The following is a 26,279-nucleotide window of genomic DNA, read 5'->3' as shown; positions in this document are numbered from 1 at the left end:
GCGAATGATTCGTCAGTGGGAGAAGAGCGGGATGCGCTTTAGTGATGCTTCAGAAGCACGACTGACAATCCCACCTCCGCGCTTCTGGAGCGTTTGGGCAACAATATCCATGCAGTAAGTGCCTCGTGTGAAAAGGTCCTATGACACTGGGCCCATCCACACAACATAGTTCTATCACTATTGTCCTGTCTACACTGGGTAGGATACCCTGCGGGCAGCCTGGAGTATCCTGACCCCAAAATGGCCCTGACTCCCCCCCTCACACACACACATTATCTGAGGTGTTTACATAGGTATCCACTCTGCCACCTGGCACAGTCATTTCCTTCTTAAGTCAGAACAAGGTGCCCAGCATCAATCACACAACTGGATGCCTTGTTCTGACCTCAGGTGATTCACCACCATCATCTGTGTGGCACAATGGCACCTGTTTGAAACTGCTACCTGGCATCAAAACGGAGGGTTCCAGATCTTCTCGGAAGATCTAGAGCAAACAGGGAGTGACTTTACTCCATTTTAAGAGGGGTATACCCAGGGTTTGGCACTGAATGAGATGATCTTAATCTGGACTCTTTGTGCCAGACAGGGATTGGACTCTGCATCATCTGGATTCCCTGCGTCATCTGGATGACAGAGGGTGATGGCTGTTTCATTTGGTTTGTGCAGGCAGGGCTTACTGTATATACTCATGTATAACTCTAGAAATTTTAGCCAAGAAATTGACCCAAAAAACCTGGGTCGACTGATCCATGGGTCAATGTAAGTATTGTACTTTAACTGTTATCAAAAAAGGAACCATGCCCTGGTGAAAGGTCAGAGTTTAATCTCTTCTCAGAGCACCAAAAAGAAGCATCAGCCCCCTCTACTATCTCATCCATCCAGCCTTTAGGGTGAGCACAAAGAGTTATGTCTGTCAAAAATTTTAAATATCTTTAGCATCCTTTTCATTTGCTTCATCCTTTAAATTCTTTGTTACATGCTGCTAAGTTTTATTCTTGACTTATCGACGAGTCATATCAAAAACCATAATTTTGGCCCCAAAACCTGCCCTCGACTTACATATGAGTTCGACTTATAGTTGAATATATATGGTATATTCCAGTTTATCATGGCAATTTCCATGGTGTCCCAGGATTTGCAGTTTAGGGAGGGACATTTAGAACTCTCAGCCATAGAATTGTAGTGTTTCTCCAAACTACAAATCCCTGGGTTCCATAGGATGTTGTGATGGCAACTGAATTGGAATATAATTGTGTAGAGGAATGGGCTGTAAACATGTTCAGGCTGGTATGATGTTGTACTGCTGAATGAAAACACTTCCACAGTTGTTTTATTTGACTTGTGCAGACAGGATCTATATTTTACTTTAACTGCCATAGCAACATCGCATGGCTTCTTGGGATTTGCAGTTTAGGAAAGGGCATTTAGAATTCACAGCTAGAGAGCTCTAATGCCCCAGCAAACTACTAAGCCCAGGATTCTATAGGATGAAACTGTGGCATTTAAAGTGGCATAATAGCGCTGGAATTGTGTTGGTGTGAATGGGTTGATGGTTACATTTTGAAAGCAAAACATTGCCTAGATATAAGAAAAGTAGTTCCATGTCTGCTACTCTGAGGTTCCTGTGGTGAGAGCAGTAATACATGTAATAAATAAATTAACCTTGGTAAATGGACTGAGATGGGCTCAGAGAATGCATTCTGATTGATACATTGATAGAATCTGGGGAACAAGCAAGAAGTTGAATTAAGCACCTGAATCATGCTTCCTTAATTAATCATGCTTCTTTAATTAAACACTCCCCTCCCCAAATTACAGACTGTCTAATGAGGTAGTGTGCATAAAGTTATACTGACCATAACAGACTAGCCCTTCACTTGAGCAATTACAAAGCAAGGTGGGAGGCTGTTCGTAAAATCTTCCTGCCCTGGTTTCTCTAATTATGGTGAATACCCCAATGGGAAGAAACCTCTTTAATATACACAAATTAAAACTCCATTTAGAGGTGTGCTGGGACTGAGCAGTAATTGACTTTGATCACAGAGAAACATGCCGCAATATAGATTAAGAAATAATATGGTTCATGTCGTAAAAGGATCTACTTGGAAAAATGTTATTTTACTAGGAATAATCCAAAATTGAGTGGCCTTGATGGGACATTCCGTGAAAATTAAGATGGCTGAAAGCTGGCATATAGTAGTGTGGTGTGTCTTCCGGTGTCTCAAGGTGCTGCGGCTTTATTAGTGTAAGCTATGGCAACAAACTTCACATGTATGTCAGCACTTTTAGCCCTCTCTGGACTACCCCTCCCATCTCTCTCTCAAAAAAAAGTACGACAGAGGTGGAGAAAATTCAGAGCAGGACACAATATTGTGTCCTCCTCTATCCAGAGAAGGGTGATCTAGATGACCAAATTCAAAGACATAGCCATGTTAGTCTGGAAAATTAGTATATAAAGGGATCTTGTAGCACCTTTGAGACTAACTGAAAGAAAGAAATGCTGGCAACATGACCTAGAACTGTGGCCCTTGAAGAAAAAGACTACAAAGAAGATTGGAAAGAGAAACAGCAGAACTGGAATATATCCAAAAACTGCAATCCATCAACATTGAGCTGAACAATGGTTTCCCGCTACACTACACACATTATAACATTAGCTAAGCCCCATCCTCATGAGGGCTCTCTGGGCCAGCTTATCACATGTAGTGGTTCCCACACTACATTCCAATATTCGCACACCACACTCCAAAATTATGGGTGTTGGGGGACAAGGGAGGAGCAAGGATGTTGCCCAAAGCCAAGGTGAATAGATAACCATACAAATGGTGGTTATCTACTCACCTTGGTTTTAGGCAACATCCTTCCTCCTGCCTTGTTACCCAACACCCATAATTTAAACTGAATTTGTCACCTCATCTCCACACCCACAAGTTTTGCATTTCTATTGCTATTCTCACACACCACATGCTATACAAGTCTGTCCATGGACCCTCCACTTCATGCATTTTAGGAAGCAGACTCAAGTCTACAAAGGCTCATGCTACCAGTTCATTTCTTTCAGTTAGTTTCAAAGGTTCCTTTGCCTACAAGATTATCAAAGGCCTGGAAACACCAAGCCTTTTGAGGAATGGCTTGGAAAGCTGTGTAGTTTGGGCCATAAAAACAAAAATGTACATATATAGGATGGGGAATACTTGGCTTAGGAGCAGTACATGTGAAAAGGGTCTTGGGGTTATTGTTGATTATAAATATGACACAGCAGTGTGACACTACAGTAAAGAAGGCAAACAAGCCTTTAGCCTGCATTACTAGAACCATCATTCCCAAGACAAGGGAAGTAATAGTCCCACTATATTCTGCACTAGTTAGGTTTTATCAGGAATATTTCAGTTCTGGGCACTTCATTTTAACAAGGTTACAGACAAAAGTTGGAGTGGGTTCATGGCAGGGGATTGGACTGGATGGCCCTTGGGGTCTCTTCCAACTCTGTGATTCTATGATTCTATGATTCTAAGAATGATAAAGAGGTATAGAGAACAAAACATATGAGGAAAGGTTAAAGGAGCTGGACATATTTAGCTTGGTGAAGTGAAGACTGGGGTTGGCATGATTGTAAAAGGCTGTCACAGAGAGGCAGGGGTAGGTTTGTTCTCTGCAGCCCCAGAGAATAGGACCAAGTCTAACAGTTTTAAGTTACAGGAGGATAGATTTTGATTGACCATTAGAAGGAACTTCTTGACAGTAAGAGTGGTTAGGAAATGGAAACAATTACTTAGAGAGGTGGTGAGGTCTCTTTCTCTTCTCTTCAAGAAGAGAGTAGACAGCTATCTGCTGAGGTTACCCTAGTTGGATTTCTTGCATTGTGAAGTGGATTGGACTTGGTGGCCTATGGAGCCAGTTCAAGCTATGATTTTATGATCTTTAGAACAGTTTTTGTGAATGCATACATGGAAACATATAGTTTGGTTTAGTTCCTAGTGTGGTTTCATATTAATAATTGATTAGCATTGCTTCTGTTTTTCATCCAAATAATTTATAATAAAGGTGTTGACCAACACTGGTCCCAGGACAGAACCCTGTAGTCCTCTATTTGTCCCATCTCTCCAGGACAATGGGTTTGTATGTCATCCACCTAGAATGTCTTTGGGTTTGTATGTCATCCACCTAGACATCTTCCTTATTACTTAGCCAAGCATTACTTAAGTGGTACTCCATGGACCAATGCCAGTTCATGAGCCATGGACTGGTGGGGAACAGTTTCCAGGAAATAAACAATTATAGTCTATATAGGCTCAGATATGGCACCAGTCACTGGCACACTGAGGGGGAAAAACTGTTGGTTCTTCACATCAGATAGGTTAAGAAGTTCCTATTTTACAAAATTGTCTGCAAGAATATTATAGGAGACTATCTTGAAAGCCTGATTGAAATGAAGATACATTATATTCCCTGATCTACTACAGCATTCCCTGATTTATCAGTCATTCATATATCTTATTTACAACTTAGCAAGCAATACATAATGCTTGTTAAATAATAATACATCTTTCCTTCCTAGCAAAAGTGCTGATATGCCTATGCAGAGATGGGATGAGATAGGCAAGTGGGAGGACTAGGTGATTCTCATTCCTTTTGGACAAACAGACCCTTTAAATACTTTGTCCTCCAGGAGTAATTTAGGGAGTCTCTTGAATAGGAAGAGCTGACTCTTGGGATACAGGAAAGCCAAAACAAAACAAAGATAAACTGCTTAGCATCCGAGTATCTTCTGCTCACTTCTTTCTTGGAAAATTTCAAAAGGCTGTGCAATAACTAGGGAAGCATTTTCTTTTTGAAAAATGAGTGTAACTTCCTTTTCTTTTAAATGGGTAGAACCAATTATATGTGCTGTTTTCTAGGACCTCATGTCTAAGCAGGATGCTAAGATCCTGTTTTGAGCTCTAAAATCAAGGGAAAATGCTAGGATAATCATTTCTGATGTAACTTCTCCATGATTCCACCACTTAACATAAAAATAACCTTTTGTTAAAACCCCTGTTCAGTAGACATTATAAGTTAAAAATAGAAAGGGGGGAAGTGTTCTGCTCCTGCTCCCACCATGCATGTTTCTATCAATTCCCTTACATGAAGAGTGACATTCTGGAGAGGAGAGCTACTCCTATGTATGCAGGTTCCTTTCTGAAAGCTAATGCAGTGGGTCCTCCACATACACTGGAGTTAGGGGTGCAGGTTTCCCCATGAAGAAAATAAAAACATATAACCTCAGATAACACCTTACATACATATACATATGTGTGTTATGGGGCAGTATGCCACTAAATAGAGGAAAAATATTAGGAAGGGCTGTTACCTTCATACCCCGCATATGGCCTTCTTGGGCTTCATCTGACCTCCATGTTTTATTTTAAAAAGGATAGTAACTAAGGGACTATCTTGGAAGCCAAGCCAGGTCCTGGTTAGTACTTTGAAAGAGACCACCAATGGAATCCAAGGTGCTGCAGGCTACATTTTAGAGGAAAGAGTTAACAAAACCAATTCTGAGTATTCCTTGCCTTAAAAAACCCTATGAAATTCACGGGATCGCATCCTCTGTACACAGCGCCGGAGGAGCGCTGTGATGCCACGTGCCATGAGGTGTGGCGTGCGGCATTACGCTGCCCTAGGAATGGAGCCAGGGCATGCATCATGGAGACGTTATGCTCCAACTCCACTGAAAACCCCTGAGATACTTCAGTGCAAAAAAGAAAGGGCACATTTTCTGAAACAATTAGTTTTTATTAGGGTTCCCAGATTTCAAAAATGGCATTCTTTCCTCTAGTCCAAACGCTGAAGGGGATGAATCTCAGAGTGAAAGCACTGACTTGAAAATTGTGTGTGTGGGTGTGTGTGTATTTTCTTAATTTGTTTTAATTTGATATTTATTATTTGAATGCCATTCTCTGCGCAACTAAGGTTGATGTTTAATGTATCATGCTTAATGATATTATCCAAGGTTGAGCCCTGTGACCAAGGGGCTGTTTCTAATCTCAGGTTTCAGCCCTAAAATCTGAGGGCCTGAGATAGTGCTAATCTGGCAACGTTATGTTTTGGTCATGCTAAAAACAGTAGCAAAATGCCCACAGCAAATTGCTGAAAGAAATTGCTGGTGCCTTTTTCATCCTTAAAAACCTGCCTTATATAAACAGCATTGAATATCATCTCCAGCAGATGGTCCAAAAATCATGACATTTCTTTGTGGGAGACTGAGAGTGAATCTTCACTGCAGAATTAAACCAGTCTGACACCACTTTAACTTCCATGTCTCCATCCTATGGAATCCTGGGATTTGTAGTTTGTTGTAGCATCAGAATTCTGTGACAGAGAAGGCTAAATAGATCACAAAACTACAAGTCCCAGAATTCCATGGCATTGAACCGAAACCATTAAAGTGGTGTCAAACTGCATTATTTCTTCAGTGCAGATGTAACCTGAGACAAGGATGTGAGGTCCTTACCTTGGTAATTGCCGTTACGTTTATTGCTGAGAAAAGTGTAAGCAAAATGTTCCTTGAGGTTAAATGAGCCTGAAAGAAAAGGCGCTGGTGAAAGATAGCAGGCTTTTGTTTATTTCTGAAATGGAACTACATGGTGCAAAGAAAAGCTATTTCTCTCAGAAGGCAACTCTGGGTTGCTGAGAAAGAGGCACTGATGGAGGACTTACATTAGCTTTCCCCCATCCACTTGTTTTTCTAGACAGATTTCTGTGCTGCCAATAGATAGAAAATGAAGCTCTCAACCTTTAAAACCATTATATAATGTGAAGACTGCATCTTTATACAATAATCCTGTTTCACCTTTCTGCCTGATGAATACACGGAAGAAAAAGATTATTGCACCCTAACAATTTGAAAAATGCTAACTAACCATTACAAGTGTGTGTGGCAGGGAGAATTAATTTTTTTTAATGTTTTGTTGGCTGTTTGCAATGCTCTGACTAGTGGAGAGAGATGGATCACCTTCTTTTTTCAGCTATTGTGTTCTGCAAAGAATAAAGGGTTTGAAAGATACAGACTACACAGCACACATAAGACAGACTTCCTTTGAGAAAATTGCCTTCACTGGGATATTTACTTCACTTAAAGGTTAATGGATGAAAAGTGTAGACAAAAACATTGGCCTGAGGGCTTTGCCCCCAGCAAGATTAAACAAGAAGTAAGGCGGAAAGGCTGGTGACCTGTCCAGCAACATCAAGGTATTTTGTTTCTGAGTTTCTTCCCCCCAGGACTCCCCTTTCAACACCAACTTAGAAATCAATTAGTGCTTTCAGCCTGAGGGCTTTTACTTAGGCCTTCATTTCAAAAGCGGTAATTGATCACTTTGGTTATTTATTACATTTCCTTTATGGCTCAAGCAAGTCAACAAGCTAATGAAAAGCCAGCAATGTGTGAGGTTTTCTTGCAGCTCTCCCCCAACTCCACCATTTTTTTCCCTGCTGACTTTTGTGCATTTTTCCTTGTGTGCCCCTCCCGACACACACACAAAATGTGTTCTTATGCCTCACTAAGCATGTCTGGTCTTTACTTCTCCCAGCCATCCGTCACAATCATAGGCCTGCCCTGGCCAGCTCCCTCACTCCATCATCTTGTCCTAAGAGTAGTCCATTTTGTTTACCAAATCAGTCAGGATCTTTGTTCCCCCAACTTCCTTCCTTTCCTGGTAGCCTCCTTCCACTCTCCTTCTCTCTTCTGCTGACTGTGATATTCTCCCTTCTTTGTTCCATTCATAGAATCATAGAGTTGGAAGAGACCTCAAGGGCCATCCAATCTGACTTCCCTGCCATGCAGGAATACACAGTCAAAGCTCTCTTGACAGATGGCCATCCAGATTCTGTTTAAAAACCTCCAGAGAAGGAGACTTCACCATACTTCTACTGTCAAACAGCTCTTATTGTCAGAATGTTCTTCCTAATGTTGATGTGAAATCTCTTCTCCTGTAGTTTGAATCCATTTCTCTGAGTCCTGTTCTCTAGAGCTGCAACAACAAGCTTGCTCCATCCTCAACAAGACATCCTTTCGTATAGTTGAACAGGGCTATCATATCACCCTTAGCCTTTTTTTCTCCAGGCTAAACATACCCAGCTCCCTAAGTCACTCCTCATAGGGCATGGTTGCCAGACCTTGCACAATTTTGTTGCCCTTCTTTGGACACACTCCAGCCTGTCAATGTCCTTGTTAATGTTCAACCATAAGTCACTTTTGAGCTTTGTCTGCACTGGCCAGGATGCTCCGGGGCAGCCCAGAGTATTCTGGCTTTGCTGCTGGTGTGTTTTGCCCCATTACCTTGGCCTGAGTTTTTGCACTGCCACAGCTGTCTGCATGAGTGTCCCATTGGGCCACCAGGTATGTCTTCCACTGCCACCTCTAGATCATATGCTGGGCACCTCAATTTTAGTTTGTATTAACCTTGTTATGTATCCTGGTTCTGGTGTGGGATGTGCCGGATCTCGTCCAGGTAGCCCATACCAGAACCAGGGCTTGGGCTGTGCATCATCCAAACAGGGCAATACCAGAATGGGGGAAGGGGAAAACAGGCCTTTTTGCAGACAAAGCCCTGGTGATACAAAGTCAGTTCCTGGAAGTGTAATCCTGAGCCTGGACAGATTGACGACAGCAGATAACAGAAATGTTAAATCTCCACAACACTCATTTTTTTAAGAAAAGGGAGCTTACAGTCAACCAATTTTCATTGACCTGGTACCTCCATCTGCTCATGATAGGAACATAGTCTGCTCTCTCTTTCTCTCTCTTTTTGGAAAAGTTCCTTCACAACTTTTGGAACACTTTGTTGTTTTGTAACATGAAATGTGAAAAATGAGAGTAAGAAGGGAGAGACAGTTAAAAATGCATACCACTAAGCATCTGTAATACCTATCTCTGGATACTGTATTCTATTGTTTAACAAACTGAATTTCTTCCCACTGTTCTTAGTAAATATTTCAGTTCTGTGAGTTGTGAATAGGGTTCCTAGGTGTCCTGTTTTGTACAGAAAATCCCATATTTGAGGGCTTGTAGGCTAGTCTTATTAGGACAGGTCACCAGAGTCGTGATTCAACACTCAAACCACTGCACCACACATGGAGCATAACAACCTGGATTTCAAGAGTATAGAAGATTCTATATAGAAAATGGAGAAAAGACACACTATGCTACCAAACAGCAGTAGAAAAGCAGAAACACACAGCACTGAGAATCTGGTAGTATTAAAAGATAATGGTCCTGCCCTCAAAATACATTTTAAAAAAGGAAGAACCTAGTTACTGAAGAAAAAGATGGCCAGCATTAGCATTCCATCAGGGCTAATCAGAGGCACTGGTTATTAACACACTCCCTTGCAGGAATTAATGTGGTGGATTGTGCACATTATAATAATAATTGTGATGACATAACACTATTTCCTCTTCGTAAGGTTGCAATCAAGGCCCTTTGCATAAAAATAAATACAGTTGAAACCACATTAAAATTCTGTTTAAAAACTTCTGTTGTAACTAGTGCTAAAAAGGAGCTGAAGAGAAATAAAATCAATTCAGTTAATTGTGTGGGGTGCAGGCAAAACAAATCAATGCATATAGAAGCAGAGCTTGGAAAATTACTTTTTCCCCCACTTTGTTGTTGCTGGCTGCCCTCAAGTTGGCCTGCGTTCGTGGCGACCCTGTGGATGAGAAATTTCCAAGATCCACTATCCTCCACTGTTCTGCTCAGGTCTTGTACACTTGGGTCCATAACCTCCATAATTGAATTTAGGCATCTCGCGTGTGGTCTTCCTCTCTTTCTGCTACCCTGCACATTTCCTAGAATTATTGTCTTTTCTAATAAGTCATGCCTTCTCATGATGTGTCCAAACTACAACAACCTCAGTTTGATCATTGTGGCTTCCAGGGAGATTTCAAGCTTGATCTGTTCAAGGACCCATTTGTTTGTCGTTTTGGCCGTCCATGGTATCCTCAGCACTCTATAGCCGCCGGCACCATGGCTTTTCGGCACTCCTTTGTCACTGTGTCATCTGGACGCAATGCCAGAGGAGCACCGTGACACTGCCTGCCATGTGGTGTGGCGCACAGCATTACGCTGGCATGGGGGTGGAGTCAGGTCGTGCGGATACAACAGCCCTATTCTGCCCTGATGCCGACCTTTATCGCCAATCTGTTGAGGCTGTTTGTGACTTGGTCTATTCTAACTGTAGTGCTCAGTTGTATATATTTACTCTTTAGAAGTTCTTTTCTAGCTCTTTCATAGCTGCCCTTCCCATTCCTAGTCTTCTTCTGGCTTCTTAGCTGCAATGTTTGATCCAAGATACTGTATGGGAACTCTTTAACTATTTCAGTTTCGTCATTATCTAGGTTGAATGTATAGACTTCTCCATGGTTATTATTTTTGGTTTTTTTTTTTTTTTTTATGTTCGGCAGCAAGCCTGCCTTTGCACATTCTTCCTCGACCTTCCTTAGTAATTGTTGTAAGTCTGTGATGTTTTCTGCTAGTACAGTCGGCCCTTCTTATACACTGATTTTTTATACACGGATTCAAGCATCCACGGTTTGAAAATGTTCAAAAAAAGTATAAATTTCAAATATTAAACCTTGATTTTCCATTTTTTATAAGGGATACCATTTTGCTATGTCATTATATTTAATGGGACTTGAGCATCCACAGATTTTGTTATCCACAGGGGATCTTGGAACCAAACCCCAGCGTATAACAAGGGTCCACAGTAGTACGGTATCATCCACGTATCTTAGATTGTTTTCACTACAGCTTCCACAATCCTACATCATTAGCCACGTGGCTGGTGGATTCTGGGAGAGAATTCAAAGGTATTATTTTCAAAGTTCTTCCCAGAAGACACTGGAAGCTACACATTAGTTACTACAGGAGTGGGCAACTGTGGAAGGCTAGTGGGCTGCACTAGTCCCCTAGGAGACCTGAGAGTGACACACTCCTCAGGATACTGGCTGTCACAGAAATCGAAATACAGTCAGCCCTCCACATTTGCAGCTTTGACTTTTGTGGATTTGATTATTTACGGATTTGATTAATATGTTCTCTCTCCCCATATGCACAGGAAGTAGACTTTAGTCAATCAATCAATCAATCAATTAAACCTTTATTACAGTTAACAAACCATAAGGCAGCTACAACAAAATCAGCGAAAACATTCCATCAGTTATATACATCTTATACCCTTTACACAAAAATATAGGTACTCTATGTTGAAAATAAGAAGCCATATGAAAATAGAATGGTGGAGTATAATTAAGTGCAAATAAATGCATTTAAAATGTCTTAATAAAATAAGTTTAAAATTTGTGACAAAACAAATATGATTAAAATATATAATATGTATAGTCTATATATATCTTATAAATAGTTAGTGTGTGTGTGTGTGTGTGTGTGTGTGTGTGTGTGTGTGTGTGTGTGTAAAATATGTATTAAAACTATACAGCCAAAGTAAGCAAACTTTAGATATCCCTCTTACTTCTGGGGCTATGACTCCTATTGAACACCTCATATAGTTTGGGCCAGAAAACTCATGCTGCCAACTTCTTTCTTTTAGTTAGACTCAGAGCTGCTACAAGAGCTCTCTACATACATGTTTACTCTAGGAATTTCTAGATGCTCTTATGCATCTCTGCTGGAAATTGGCCATAGATTCACACTGGAGGATCTAGAGATTCCTAGAGAAAACACTTCTCTATGCATTTGTAAAACCTGCATCATGATTCTGTAGTCAGCGCCTGGCAGAAGTTGTCCACAGAGTTGCACAGGAGGACTTAGAGATTCCTAGAGAGGTGTCCTCTCGGGTAAAAACTATGTTTTTTTATCTGTGATTTTTCCACTTTAATGACAGTCCTATGTCCCTAACCCCATCAAATGCCATCTAGGAGGCAAAGGGGACATTTTCTTGATGTTTTGGGACCTTTTGTTAGCAGGAAGAAGTGAATGGAAGTCACTTCATGTTCAATTCCTGGTTCAAAAAAGTCCTTGCCCTGAGCTAAATTGACCCCCAGGGACCCCCGCCCCCCAAAGTGTTGTGGAAATGCACCCACACCTGTCTTAGACGGCATTTTGGGACATTGTGGAGAATGATAATAATAATGATTTTTGGTCCCTGTGGGGCTCTGGAAGTCACAAAAATGACCCTGGTGGTCCATCCATGGCCCATCACTCATGTAGGATTGTTTTTAAAATGTCTGTTAATTGCATTGTGCTTTTTTAATAGATGGGGGCTTTTAATGGCTTGTTGAAAACACACTATATTTAATATTTCAAATGAGGTGAGAAGTATTGTTAAGGTGGGGTTTTTTTTCCATGCCTTCCTTCATGCCTTGCTGAATAGAAAAAATGACCGAAGAGTTGTCACCAGTTGGCCCAGTTTGAGAATATTTCATTTGAGATCATCAGGACACTTCATCTTTTTTCTTTTAAAAAAAAACTGTTCATTTTTCTTTTAGGAACTGCTAATATTTCAAACAGTGTCCCCTGCTAAAAAAATATTCTATCCTCAGTTGCAGGTCTTTTGTTCCTTACATACCACACAGAGGGAGATAAAAGTTAAAATGTTAGAAGGAACTACCAAAATGTAAAAGCAGTTCACTGTTAAAGGAAGTGGTCTGACTCTGGAAGTTTGGAAGCTCTGTGGCTAAGACATGTCAGAAATCTTTCCCACCTGAGCCTGCTTCTTCCTAGTCTGCCTGATAATCAATGTGGAATTTTCTAAATATCCCTTAGCCTTTTTGCTAACAAACATGATCAGCCCTTTTTACATGGCAGAATGAAAACTGTGTTCATATTCAGCTGTTGTTGTTGTTGTTGTTGTTGTTGTTGTTGTTGTTGTTGTTGTCTGCCTTCAAGTCATTTCTGATTTATGATGACCCTAAGGCAATTCTGTCACAAGATTTTCTTTGCAAGATATGTTCAAAGAGAAGTTGTTATTGCCTTCCTCTGAGGCTAAGAGGCTATGGTTTGCCCAAGGGCAGCCAGTGGGTTTCTGTGGCTTAGTCAGAATTTGCACCCTGGTTGGCCAAAATATTCTGGGTTGCTCCCAGAGTATTCCAGCTCTAGTGCTGCCCTGGATTTCCCCTGTTACCTTCACACTCTGGGGCAGCACTGGACAACTGTTCACACATGTGTCTCACTGTGCTGCCTGGTGCCACAACTACTGGCACAAGTTGTTTCATCTGAGGTCAGAAACAAGGCGCTCAGTGTTGAGGGAACAACTCGCATGAGTAGTGGCAGTGCTGGGCAGCACAGTGGGATGCATGTGTAAACAGACACCTGGCCTTGGTCCAGAGTGGTCTAGATTTTCCTGAAAAATCCAGAACAAAAGATGACATTTTTATACTGGTTTAGCCAGGGATAAGGTGGATTCAATGCAGAACTCAACTTCTCTCATGACATCAGTCCACACGCAAATAAGGGCTTTAACCCTGCATTGTGTAGACTGGTCTTGGTGAGGGCAGGGGAAAACCGGTGCAGTTGGCCTGTGTAAATAGACTCCCTAGTCAACACTAAAACTGCCCTAACCAACCTGGCTCCATTTTCAGTTTACTTTACAACAACAATTACATGATGAAAATGAAATACAATAAAATAAAAATGCATCCAATAGTAGTCTTAGAATTAATAATAATTCTAAAAATTGACTAACAAATGTATAAGCCACATGCGTACATCTATCTGGAATATTGCACTTCTAGAAAAACTAACAGCCCAAGTAAAAGAGCTTACAAACGTAAATGTATTAGATCATTTCAAAGGGGCTTGATTTCCCTATTTTAACAACAATTTTTCTGATGTTATTTAATTCCTCAAAGTCCGACACAGATTTATGGAATTATGTATTCTCTATCCCCAACTGAAAAAAAGCAAGGCATCCTGTGGCACAGTCAGCTTATTTCCAATTGATACATGCATGCGATATATCTCCCTTGCTTTCAACCAAAAGGATTTTTCTTAAAGCAAAAAGCAAGTAAGCAAGCTTAATTGTGGTTCAAAATGACATCTGAACTGATATCACCATTTGATGGCAGCAGACCAAAAATGGAAATCACATTTTAGAAGCGTTTACGAACCATGTTTTTCTACTAACTGGTTGGCCGTTTTGTCTGAACTGGCAAACATCATAACCACCTTCATCAAGGAAGCCAAAGAGAAAAACCTCTGAAGCTGGAGAGCAAATTGAACCATCTCTGAACTTTGGTTTATTGGCCTTCTGATGATCAGTAGGGGCAAAAGCATGGCATGCTGTGATGCCTGTGCTACTGAGAATCTGGGGAAGTTAGATTTTAAAACTGGCAGTTAAGAGAATGCATTCAGTTACAAGTTAGTTTTTCTTTGCGAGTAGAGTTCAGAAAGCTCAGATCCTATCGTGAGATTTTGTAGCTTTGACCTTCTCTCTTAAGTTCCTTTCGAGAAATCCTTGACAAATTCTGACATGTTGTTATAAACAGAACTGCAGTCTTAGGGGTGACTCTCTTTTTATTTTTCTGCTCTTAATTACATTGAGTAGACTTGATGCTAATGCCACCGTACACTTTCCTGGAGGATGTGCAGTGTCAAATTGGGGGGGAAGTTGCCTACGTGTGCCCCCTTCGTCAAGAAATGCCGTTTTGAGTGTAGGGGATGGCAAATCAGAGAGCTGCAGAGAGCCCAAAGGGAAATTGGGAGCATGATTAAATATGAAATGTTTACATTGGGGAAAAGAGAAATGATACAGGGAGCTGTTTTGGTTTTCCTCTGTGCTTTTAGGAGACGATAGCTAATCATATAAACATGTTCCTCTATATGTACTGTGCTTGTGTGCAGTTTTATTCTAATTTTTGGTTTGGTTTGGGGTTTTTTGGCTTTTGCCAGGCTATTTAATGGAATTGATTATACCCTGTTTTGTTTTTGCAAAATGTACAGGAACAGGCAAAGTGGAAAGTGCCAAATGCCAGATCTTGGTATTGACCAATTGAATTGGTGTTTTCATCCATGCTTTTCCAACCAATCCATGTATCCTTGACCTGATTTGGAGAAAGCTTAACATTTTTTCTTCCTTCATATTAGGAAAGGAGAAACAAGGTGGATGGAATTTCTGTCCCAACAAATGCCATGAATTTTCATATTATGCAGTGTAAACTCAAAGTGATTTTTTAAAAACCTTAAAACCCATTGGGCAAACCTGGGTGAGTCATTCACTCTCAACCCTAGAAGATTCCATGTTAGATTCATCTTAGGGTCACCATAAGTCAGAAGTGACTTGAAGGCAATCAACAACAAGGCTCTTGAGTAGAGTCTGATAGTAGAGTGAACTCAGCATTTTATTTGACACAGAGCCAGGTGGACTCTGGCTTGGTATTCCAGTATTCCACCCTAAACAAGCAATTAAACCAACTTTATATAGAATACTTACAAAAGATACAATGGCAAAAAATTAATGCTTATTTCAGTGTGCTAGCTATTTTCATAACCAGCAGAACATGTCAAGATATTTTGAAATATGGCTCAGAATGTTTTGCTTGTGTTTAACTTAACTTGAAATTAATTGAAGATTAACAACATTTTTATATCTTAGCAAACTGTTTTCTTCAGCTTGGCTGTATTGCATTTACACCTTATGGTCACTGTCTGACTTTTCTTCTTTAACACTTTCATCCAGAGGTAGAGATGGGTAAGGTTTCCCACTTTTTGACCTCAGGTCAAAATGTGGTTTAGTTGGATCCAACTCAGTTTGGAGCAAGCCCCACTTGTTTTATTTATAAAATAATCTTTGTGTCCTACTTTTCAGTCAAGATTGGCTCCTAGTTTACAACAGCTCACTGAAACATGGTCCCAGTCTGAGTTGTGGACCTAGTGATTTCTTTATAATGTTATTAGAAGTATGATAATAGTTAAAGAGTCATCCCCACCCCCTATCCTACATCATTGTCTATGAGAGGCATGAGAAATACACTGATCCAGGAAACATTTGAAAAATATTTTATCCTCTGTTTTCAGCAATAACAAAGCCTAAGCTGACCATATTTCCTTGAGACAAAAATGGGACATTGGGATAGCAAAAACAGAACGGGGTTGTGTAATATTCTGTATTCATAAAAAAGTAAGACAATAACAAAAGTTTTATAACATGAACATATTGAGCTAATGAGTTATTCAGTGACAGAACTCATACAAAAAATTAGGTAGATCGTATTTCACCACAATCGTACCATGAATCTTATGCAGCAAATTTTGGTCTTTCAACACCTTATCATAAAACTTCTCACACTCCATGACACATTTTTTTTGACAACCACTATTTCAAACAGGGTTCTTCAAACCATTTTTGCAGTATAACAAAAATGGTATGAAATTGACATTTATTTCAAAATGATTTTCCTCCCTAAATGATAACTAGTGGATGGGCAACAAAGGCTTCAAACAGACAGGCCAAAAGGACAGCCATTCGGCCGTGTTGAGGGTTTTGGCATTTAGATGCCACATATCCTGAACGTGGCTGGAAGCCGCACCATGGCCGCCTCAACCCGAAAGAACCAAGCCAAAAAGCTGCTTCCTTCCAGAACTACCGTTCAGAACTGCAGCGGTGGCCCAGAATGGGTTCAAGCATGTGCAGTTGCTGTGGTCCCAGCACAAATGCTACGGTCCCTTTGGCGCACATTCAACGTAACCCGGGCACTGGTAAAAGAACCCAGAAAAAATTGGTTCTTTTCACTCCGGAGGAACATCACGCAGTCTAGTGGCTACGGCATTCCTCTGGAGTTAAAATAGGCGCCTACAGACGTTTTCGGGTGGTCTGTACTGCGCCTAATGCTAACAAACTTCACTCCTGGCTGGCTTAGAATGGAAGTATGTGTTTCAAAGTAAACAGAGGGTTCTCGTTCCACTGATATAATCCAATATGCAGGAGTAGAGGCATTTTGAGAGAGAAAACTGGTAGAATGGGATTTCTGAAATTTACCCTTGCTGTAATGTAAGTAGATACCTTTATGTGTTCATTGAGAATATTTGCCTAACCATGTGTTCTGCCCTCATACTCCACCTCAAAAACCAAATCAAACAAGCATATGTTATTCAACAACTTAAGATTGTTCTAACTCAGCCCATGAACAGGGATGGACAGATTTACGGTCATAGATTATGCTCCTGTATGTGATCTAGGGCTTGTCTCTACTTGTAATAAATGCCATATTCATCCTGAAGCTGGTGCTGGTGGCCCTGATGATATACGGCTGCTTCCAGAGAGGATCACGCCCCCCTTAACATGACTTTCCTCTGAACTATGCAAAGTCAAGGAAAAAACTGTGTTTCCAGGAAACTTCAAAATGACCTTGAGTTCTTTTGGCATGTGGATAGCTGGACTGGGTACAATTTGGCCCAATCCAGTTGTCCACTTCCCAAGAGCTGTGCCGTCTCCCTTCACCATGCTGAGCCACCACCACTTCCTAACAAACAAGATCTCCGTATAAATAAAACCTTCCTAGTGTGCCACCACTTGTACTGATGTCAAAAATTGCTGCCTGGATTCCTTGTTGATCACATGTATAGACAGCTGTTTCTGACCTGTGGCAGCATGCTGGGCAGGGTTTATGCAGAACTCCTGCCCATGAGAGAGCAGTGGTGGCAGCAGCTCCAAAAACAGGAAGGTCCAGTGGTGTTGATGCTGGCACAGTTGGGCCGTGTACACTACACAGCATCTCATTTGATTCAGCCTGTTGAATGTGGTTACTATCGTGGTTGGTCTGGGGCCAATCTGGGACATAATGCTCCAGCCCAGTCCCGGATTAGGCAGTCAATGTAGGAGTGTCCTAGGAGTAGGACAGTCTGGGAGTAGGGAAGGATAAGCCCAAGTAATTGGAAACTTAGGGCCCAAACAGACAGGCCTTAGGACTGGAGTGTGGCTTTGGCGCGGCTTCTGGCCTCTTAGGATGCATGCATCATTTAAACAGCATACCTCCAAAGTGGCCCAAAGCAGCTTTATTTTGGCCTGTCTGTTCAGGCCCTTAGTCATAGATTAAAAGTCAAAGTGTAAATCTACAGCGCTATATAAATAAAGTATAACAATAATAATAAAGTGTGACACGGTCAGAATCCTCCACTTGAAATGTTTTTGATAGGGAACCCAGAGCTAGCCTCGGTGCACTGGGGAATCAAACAAAAGCCCAGTTTTTTAATTTCGAAAAAAGCAACCCCCCCTTAAAAAGATGACTTTTCTCATTGCTCACCACAGCCATGCACCTGTTTGGCCTAAACTGGCACCTGCAGCCGATGGATGGGCAGATGTATGAGATCACGGAAGACACAGCCAGCAGTTGGCCAGTGCCAACGGACGTCTCCTTATATTCCTCAGGGGGCACGGGGTTAGAGGTACCTGACAGGAAAGGCAAAGGAGCCGGCGAAGGTATGGTTGGTGTGTTGTCCTTGTTGTGAGTCCTTTATGTCTGCCTCTGAATTCCAGACATCCACCCTCATAGCTTCATCGCTCTTTTTTCTCCAGTGCCACCACATCTTGGAACTGTTCCCGCTTCCTCATATTCTAGAGTCAATAGTTGTCCATCCTTGTTTGCCTCTCTCCCATTTTCAGTGTTCAGTGCAAGCTCTCTAATGTACAGTGATCCATCTGGAGCCATCCATAAAGTGAAATATCTCTTTCATAAATACTTGAAGGATATTTCTCCACCAGAATTACCCTGCCATCATTTCCTCTATTAAATGCTTTGCTCATTTAAAATGTTGCAACAACATTCTTTCTTTCACAGGGTTGCAGAATGCTGATAATGTTGACTTATTCAGCTTTATGGCACGGGGTTGTTGCTATTGGGAAGCATGCCTTATACAAAATATTCATAATAATTCCACAAGAACCATAAGCCTTAATCTGCTATCTTCATTGTACTGAGTTAATCCATTTTGGAAATAAACCTGAATGGTTACAACATAATTCTAACTTGTCTGACAATATTCCCGAGCTTTATCCTGTGTGACATCACTCCAACTTTTTTCTGATAAAACTTTTTTGTATGTAAAATATAAATGTTATTTTCTTTCTGCCCTGTGTCCTAAAGGCAAAGTTTCCTGCTTGGGTCCTGTAGTTTAATCTGTTAGTGAAAATTAAGTATCAGAGATGGTCCAGATTTAGACATATGTAGCGTAATCTCAGTGAAATAACTGATACAGAAGTTAATATTAGCTAGTTTCTGTCCCCACAGATTTCACTGGTTCCAGTATTACTAAATCTGGATTCAGCCCTAAGAGTTTCAGAAATCAAAAATAGAGAAATGCACCCAGTAATCTGGATACTAAAAAAGAAATCCAGTTCATGAAAATGCAGACTTTCCGCCTCTCCTTTCCTCATAAAATCTCACAAATGATGACATTCAGATACTGTACTTCCTGTTGTTGCATTGTTTGGTCCTCATCCAAAATATTTTATTTGGAAGGAGAAAGGAGTGGTTAATTAGTTCTGCATAAGATTGCTTAGGAATGTCCATTTAATATCTAGATGCTGTCTATTTTGTTTCTTAATTGTCTTAAGCAAGGTGTATGTATGTCTTGTACAGCATATCTGGCTTTCTCAAGATGCCAAGAGGCATTGTCACTTACAGGAATTTGTAAGCTTCAGTCATTCAGGCCTACAAGAAACCAGTCTTCAGTCAGGGAAAAACATTGACAGCTTGACAACCTCTGAGATAGCATCTAATGAGTAATCCATGGGAGAAATACCTGGAAGAAGTGAAGTCTTGACTTTTTAAAAACCGATGACTACCCACCTTGGTGGTGAGTCAGGATTTGGTTCTCAGTAGGAAAGTGGTAGGGTTCCCCCACTCCAAATCAAAGATATTTTGCTGATGAAAACAACATGTTTCCAAACTTAAATACCAATTGAATCAAAATCATCTCTCTATTTTCCATATGGACTTCATCATATTTGAAAAGCAAAGGACTCAGCAACAAGTCAGTTCAAGCCTTCATATGTAAAATAGCTTATAGTTGGCTCTAAAAGAGGTCTTCGTACTCCCACATGCAATCCACTCCAAGTAATCTAGATTTGCTGCTTTCAGTATTTCTATTTTAATTTACATTAAAATCCTGAGAGTATGTGTCTCTCTTTCAGCCGTGCTTATTGCCCTATTCCTGATCTCTTCTGCTCATGATAAATGCTGGTGTTCCGGTCAAGTCTACCATTTTTATATTTAATCTCATGTGTGTGGCTGTGTGCCATTTTTATTTTTTAAAAGAACTCTAGCCAGTACAGTATATGATCAAGCATGGAGGAACTATGGAGGAACTATGGAAATAGTGCAGCAAGAACTAGGGATTGAGGGAGAGAACTTTGTAAAGGTGACAAAAACTATCAAGATGCAAGATAAGTATTGATCCCTAATAACAGATGAGAATGCAGGCTACCCTCCCTAACCATTTACACAGATTAACTTTGTTGAAAGATGTTTAATTTGCTGATGCTATAAAGTTTTATCAGAACTGAAGTTTCCCTTGGAATTGGCCATTCAGATTGGAGTTAAACTACAAGGAGTGGACTCTGTAGTCAGGGATATAAAAATCATAGAAACACCAAAGAGAGTTAATGCAGGGTATGTCTGCATAGGCCCTTTAAACCAGTTTTCTGCTGTCCTCATGGCACCCTTTCTTCACAACGCAGGACAAAATCCCCAATTTGAGTGCAGACTGTCATCATGACATAAGGCCAGTTCCACACCAAATTTGCCCCATCTCTGCCATAATATGGATTTAAAAGAATTACTGTACTATTTGCTCTGGATTTTCCAGGAAAACCTAGAGCATCCAGAGTGACACCAGATGGCTGTTTAAGCATGTGTCCCATTGTATCACTCAGTGCCACCACCACTGGCATGATTCATTCCCTCCGAGGTCACAATGATGTGCCCAGCCATGCAATTGATCCTGGGTGCCTCATTTCTGACCTCAAAGGGAGCAATTCATTCCAGTGGTGCTGGGGCTGGGCAACAGTGGAAATGTGTGTGCAGACAGCCACCCAATGTCACTCCGGAGCTCAGAGGTAATGGAGGAAATTTGGGGCAGCTCTGGGGCCAGAATACACCAGGAGCAGCCTGGAGTATTCTGTCTGGTGTAGATAGCCCTGCAGTCACACTTCTCCTGTTCATCTCCCTTGAAAGATCATCCATCAGATTATTCAGGGACACAAAGTGGAATTGAAACAGATCCAGATAGTTGGTTTCAAGCCACCACTTGCTAATGTACTTCTCCCCAAAAGGAAGATTTTGGACTAAACAATGACTAGCAACCAGGAGAACCTCCCGTGCTTATATAGATTACCTCTTTGGGACCTTTCACACTACACTATTGTAGCATTATAGTTCCACTTTAACACCCATGACTGCATCCTATGAAATTCTGGGATGTTTAATCTGGTGGGGCACTAGAGCGCTCTGACTTAGAAGTCTAAGTTGTTATTGTTAATTGCTGTCAAGTTCACTTCGACTTATGATGACCCCCTGAATCAGAGACTTCCAAGTCCCCCGTTATCGACAGTCCTGCTCAGGTCTGCAAACTCAGGGTGGTGACTTCATTGATTGAATCTATCCACCTGTAATGCAGTCTTCCCTCGTTTCCTAGAATTATAAGTAACTTCCCTAAAAATGACAAATCCCATGGTTCCATAGGATTGCATTTAACATTGCCATGGTAAAGTAGAACCAGTGGTGCGAAAGGGCCCCTAGATCAAAAGGTCTGTCATTCCTCTCCTGCTAGGTATTGTAAACTGAGGACATGAATGCAACTGCAAGGAAGCACCCCCTTCAATCACCTTGTCCATGTTGTTGGGCCTAAATAACTGAAAGCCATCTAACAAAATCAATCTAGATAATGTTCACTAACTAAATATTAAACTTGGAAAGATGAAAAATTGGGGTACCTCTAGTATTTTTATGGTGCTGGCAGGGGTAAGGGAGTGCTTCTACCATTAAATGTTTCCAAAGCAACTGACAAGTAGCTTGTCCTTTCTTCATTGCCAGTGCTTATCTGAAACCATAGTTATAATCTAGAAGCCAACTCCCCACTCCTTTCCAGACATATACAAATACCACACACTTGCTTTAAATAAAGTCACACCAAAGCATCTAACCTGATGGGACCACAGAGGGAGTTTATGCTGACTTGATAACAGATGGAATCACTTAACGTTTTAAGTAGACTTTTACTATCTAGAACAGTAAAATATTTTATTTTATAGCTGAAAGAATGTGCTACCAATCATGATCTTGCCATTAAACATGCATTGTCAGGGAATTTGGCTGTGTAAAAAAGCAGTGGCTGGAAAAGGTATTTTAATTCCTTATTCCCGAAATACCCTTTGTTTTAAATGTTTTAAATTAAAGAAAGGAGGAAAGGCAGAGTCCTCACAAAAGTGGTGTTACTCCTGAGATTAATTTAGCGTATCTTCCCAAGAGCTCCACTTATTTTATTTTATTTTATTTTTCTGTTTAGTGTCACTTTTTTGGGTTAGACACACCACAACCTTCTTTAATGGCTCAGGAAGATGACAAGGGTAACAGATCTTTATTTCTAAGAGTAAGCAAAAGCTGACCTCCTGGCTCCTGGATTTTAATTGTCCTTTTTATAGCCAAAAGCTGCTATATGATGACAATGTGCATCTCATTTCAGACAGCATTGCAAAAGCCCAGAGTTAGAGGAGAGCAAGTTGACACGGCAGAACCTTCCCTACCACTTTGAATATCCTCTCACAATTTTGAATACTCTGTCATAGTTTTGAAAAGACAAACGTATTGCAGATAGAAAGCCATCACAGCAGGAAAAAGAATATTAGAACTTTTCTAGCTGTTCCATTGATCAACTTCCCATTTTGCCATCCTTTCCTGCTGTGATGTTTTGCTTTGACATTCCTTAGATGCTTTGGGAGAAAGGTGAAAGGTTGTCAGAATCTCCAGATAAGGATTGGGAAAGATCCTTGCTTGAGACCTGGACAAACACTGCCACTCAGAATAGGCAACACTAGCCATCTGGACCAGTAGTCTGACTCCATGACAGGAAGCTGCCTGCATTTCTTAGGTTGTTTCAGATTAATCCAGTGCAGTGACCTCATGAGGGAGGTGTGGGGGTACAGAGCACACCAGGTGACACCCCAGAGGAAGAGTGACACCTGGTTGGGCATTCCTCCCCCTTCGCTGCAAGAAGGGCAAACTCTCACCCTTTCCAGCTGCTCTGTCACTGGGCTTTCTCCCTGGGGAGGAAGCCCAGCAAGGGAAGAGCAGGAAAAGCCAGCACATGTCCTTCATCACCAAGGTTTCTCCCTGGGGAAAGGGCCAGTGACAGAGGAGAGGAGGGGCAAACACACACCGTTCCCGAGTGACACCCTCTGCACCGGGTGACACTGCATCTAGTGATGCCACTGATCTGGTGATGACTGTATTGTTGTTGTTGTTGTTAGTAGTAGTAATAGTGGTGGTGGTATACAGTCGCACCTCCTAACTCGCAAATCTGAGATCTGCAACCTTGAATATCTGTGGCGGGGTGATCTCAGCTATTTTCAGTGGGGTGCACACTTGGGGGTGCACCCCATTCTAGCCTATGGGGTTTGAATATGCACAAGCCTCTGTTTTTGTGGGGGGATCCGCAATGGATTCCACCGCAAAAATGGAGAGCCAACTGTATTTACAGTCGGCCCTTCTTATACAGTACACGGATTTTTATACACAGATCAAGCATCCACGGTTTGAAAATGTTCAAAAAAAGTATAAATTTCAAATATCAAACCTTGATTTTCCATTTTTTATAAAAGATACAATTTTGCTATGTCATTATATTTAATGGGAATTGAGCATCCACAGATTTTGTTACACACAGGGGATCTTGGAACCAAACCCCAGAGGATAACAAGGATCCACTAGCCAACTAGAGTAGGGACTCTAGTTGGCTAACATCACATTTAAAACAATACAAGTTAAAAACAATACAGAAGCATTAAACATATAGATATAAAGCTTAAAAGTCAATTAAACAATTTTAAAAGTTTAAAATGATACACATTAAAAATATTAAAATGTTTTAATATTAATGTTAACATGTTTTAAAAACTATATACAAACCAGGACATCTGAATTGCTCAGCATTTAAAAGCCCAACCCTTGTCAGTTTTAAAAAGCCTGATGACACAAAAATGTTTTTACCTGCTGCTGAAAAGAAAGTAGGGATGGGGTCATACTGACCTCTCTGGGGAGGGAGTTCCAGAGCCTGGGAGCAGCCACCAAGAAGGCCCTCTCCCTTGTTCCCATTAAACAAACCTGAGATGGTAGTGGGACAGAGAAGGGCCTCTTTGGATGCTCTTAGCATTCTAATAGGCTCACAAATGGAAATACAGTCGTTCATATAATCTGGAGCCAAGCTGTATAGGTCAAAACTAGCACTTTGAATTTTGCCTAGAAACAGAATGGCAGCCACTGGAGCTGTTGCAACTAGGGACTGATATGTCCAGACTAACCAGCTCCAGTTAACAACTTGACTGTAGCTCTTTTGGTGAATTGAGGTTTCTGAGCACATAGCCCTTCAGAAGTTTTTGGACTGCAGCTCCCAGCATTCTTGACTCGCTGGTTTGACTATTGGAGTTGCAGTGCCAAGTACACCTGGAGGGCCACAATCCCCATGCCTGGCCTGCCATGTGGGAAGTGCTTTCAGATGCCATGGATTTACCAGTTGATGAGGGGAAGGACCAATAACAGCCCATCTTGAGAAAACCATCTGAAATAACGGTTTGAGTGAACCCGTACTAAAAAAGGTGGTTAGGATTATCTTGATAAATAGCACAAAACTGAACTGGAATAATGCTGTCCTTCCCTTGAAATTTATTACACTAGTTGTTTCTTCTAAGCAGGAAGGTCTTCCAAGCAAATCTGTCCATGCGTTCAGCAAGTTGCATTTATTTGCATATAAGAATGGATCATATAGCTTAAACTGTCCCTTTGACCTTGTTAATTCTGAAAGCAAGCAGAGCTTGGGAAAACCCTTCAGCCCGTCTGGCCACTTGTAGATGCAGTCCAGAAAGGCAATTTATTCAAGCTTCTTGGACGGAGTAATGATAAATCTCCCAAGCTGTTATGATTGGCAGCAACAGTGTATGAACCTAATCCAAGATTTCCTTTTTCTTTTCCTGTATCTCAGCAGGAAAACCCAGTAGTTTCTTTCCAGAAGACAGTTTTATAGACACTGGAGAGATTGATGTTGGCAGGCGAGCTACGCAGAAGATCCCTCCCGGAATCTTTTGGAGATCTCAGGTGTTCATTGACCACCCAGTGCATCTGAAGTTCAACGTGTCATTAGGAAAGTCTGCTCTGGTTGGGATCTATGGCAGGAAGGGCCTCCCTCCTTCACACACACAGGTAAGGTGAATGGATCTAATGGTAACTTCTTCCAAAAATGAAGTTCAGAGAACTGTCTGGAGGAACTTTACCAGATTAAAGACTGCACCCTCTAGAATCCCTAGACAGCATGTCCAGTCACTTTTTTATAGTCCAAGAAAGTAACTTTTTCAGACTTTGAAGGATGTGCAGTTACACGCCTAAAGCTGAATAGGTCAGGGGTCTGTGAGCAATGGAATCAGAGCGCATGTTGTGGGGATCATATGAACTATCAGACATTGTTCCATTTTGACCCGTTTTGTGTCCTTTGGTCTGAAGTAACTCCCAGTGAAAGCACATTAAGCATTTGTCCTATCATGTGGTACTTTCTTTTTAACTGGAGGCGTACAGAATTAAAACAAGACATAATGTAAATGTAGTAAAAATGTTCCTTCAGGCAAAAACAAACAAGATAAAACAGAAATAATTTAACAAGAGGTACTCTGATCAAACCACTGAGAAGGCCCTTTCTTGCATGTTCATCCCCACAACTTTGATGGCAGTATGAGATGACTCTTAATATGTTATGAGCATTCAAATATGAGCATGATTTTGCTTTTGTTTTTGTTTTTGGAAGAAAATATTTCTCAATTTACTGCCCTTTAGGAATTCAGAAGGACTTCAGACTCCCATTAGCACCCCATCCCATGCATCTATTTTCAGCATGATCATAGAACATGGCAGAACATTTGGATGCAGGGAGTTCAAATCCAAGAGTTTTATTAGTGCAGTGAATGAAAAACAGAGAATTATTTATTTCCATCCAAGACCTATAACTTAGTCGCAGATTTCAGTAGCCTTGAATAAATGAACCAAATTCAGGAACCCAAATTACCAAAAGCCATCTTGCTTTTGACATG

The 26,279-nt window shown here is 41.0% G+C and overlaps 1 protein-coding gene across 11 annotated transcripts in view; it reads left to right on the top strand.

Moving 5' to 3' along the window:
• TENM4 (teneurin transmembrane protein 4) overlaps positions 1–26,279 on the top strand; it is an 840,211-nt gene that overhangs the window by 603,588 nt on the left and 210,344 nt on the right. For 8 of the 11 annotated variants that reach the window (XM_042456124.1, XM_042456133.1, XM_042456131.1 and 5 more), the window contains 2 exons: positions 18,240–18,410; positions 25,184–25,401. In XM_042456124.1, coding sequence (XP_042312058.1) covers positions 18,240–18,410; positions 25,184–25,401 — 389 coding nt within the window. The remainder of the gene's footprint in view (positions 1–18,239; positions 18,411–25,183; positions 25,402–26,279) is intronic. The other 3 variants (XM_042456125.1, XM_042456132.1, XM_042456130.1) reach the window with 1 other exon arrangement.

Source organism: Sceloporus undulatus, chromosome 3 (assembly GCF_019175285.1).
Source record: "Sceloporus undulatus isolate JIND9_A2432 ecotype Alabama chromosome 3, SceUnd_v1.1, whole genome shotgun sequence".
Lineage (NCBI taxonomy): Eukaryota > Metazoa > Chordata > Lepidosauria > Squamata > Phrynosomatidae > Sceloporus > Sceloporus undulatus.
This window is presented reverse-complemented; position numbering and strand designations above follow the sequence as displayed.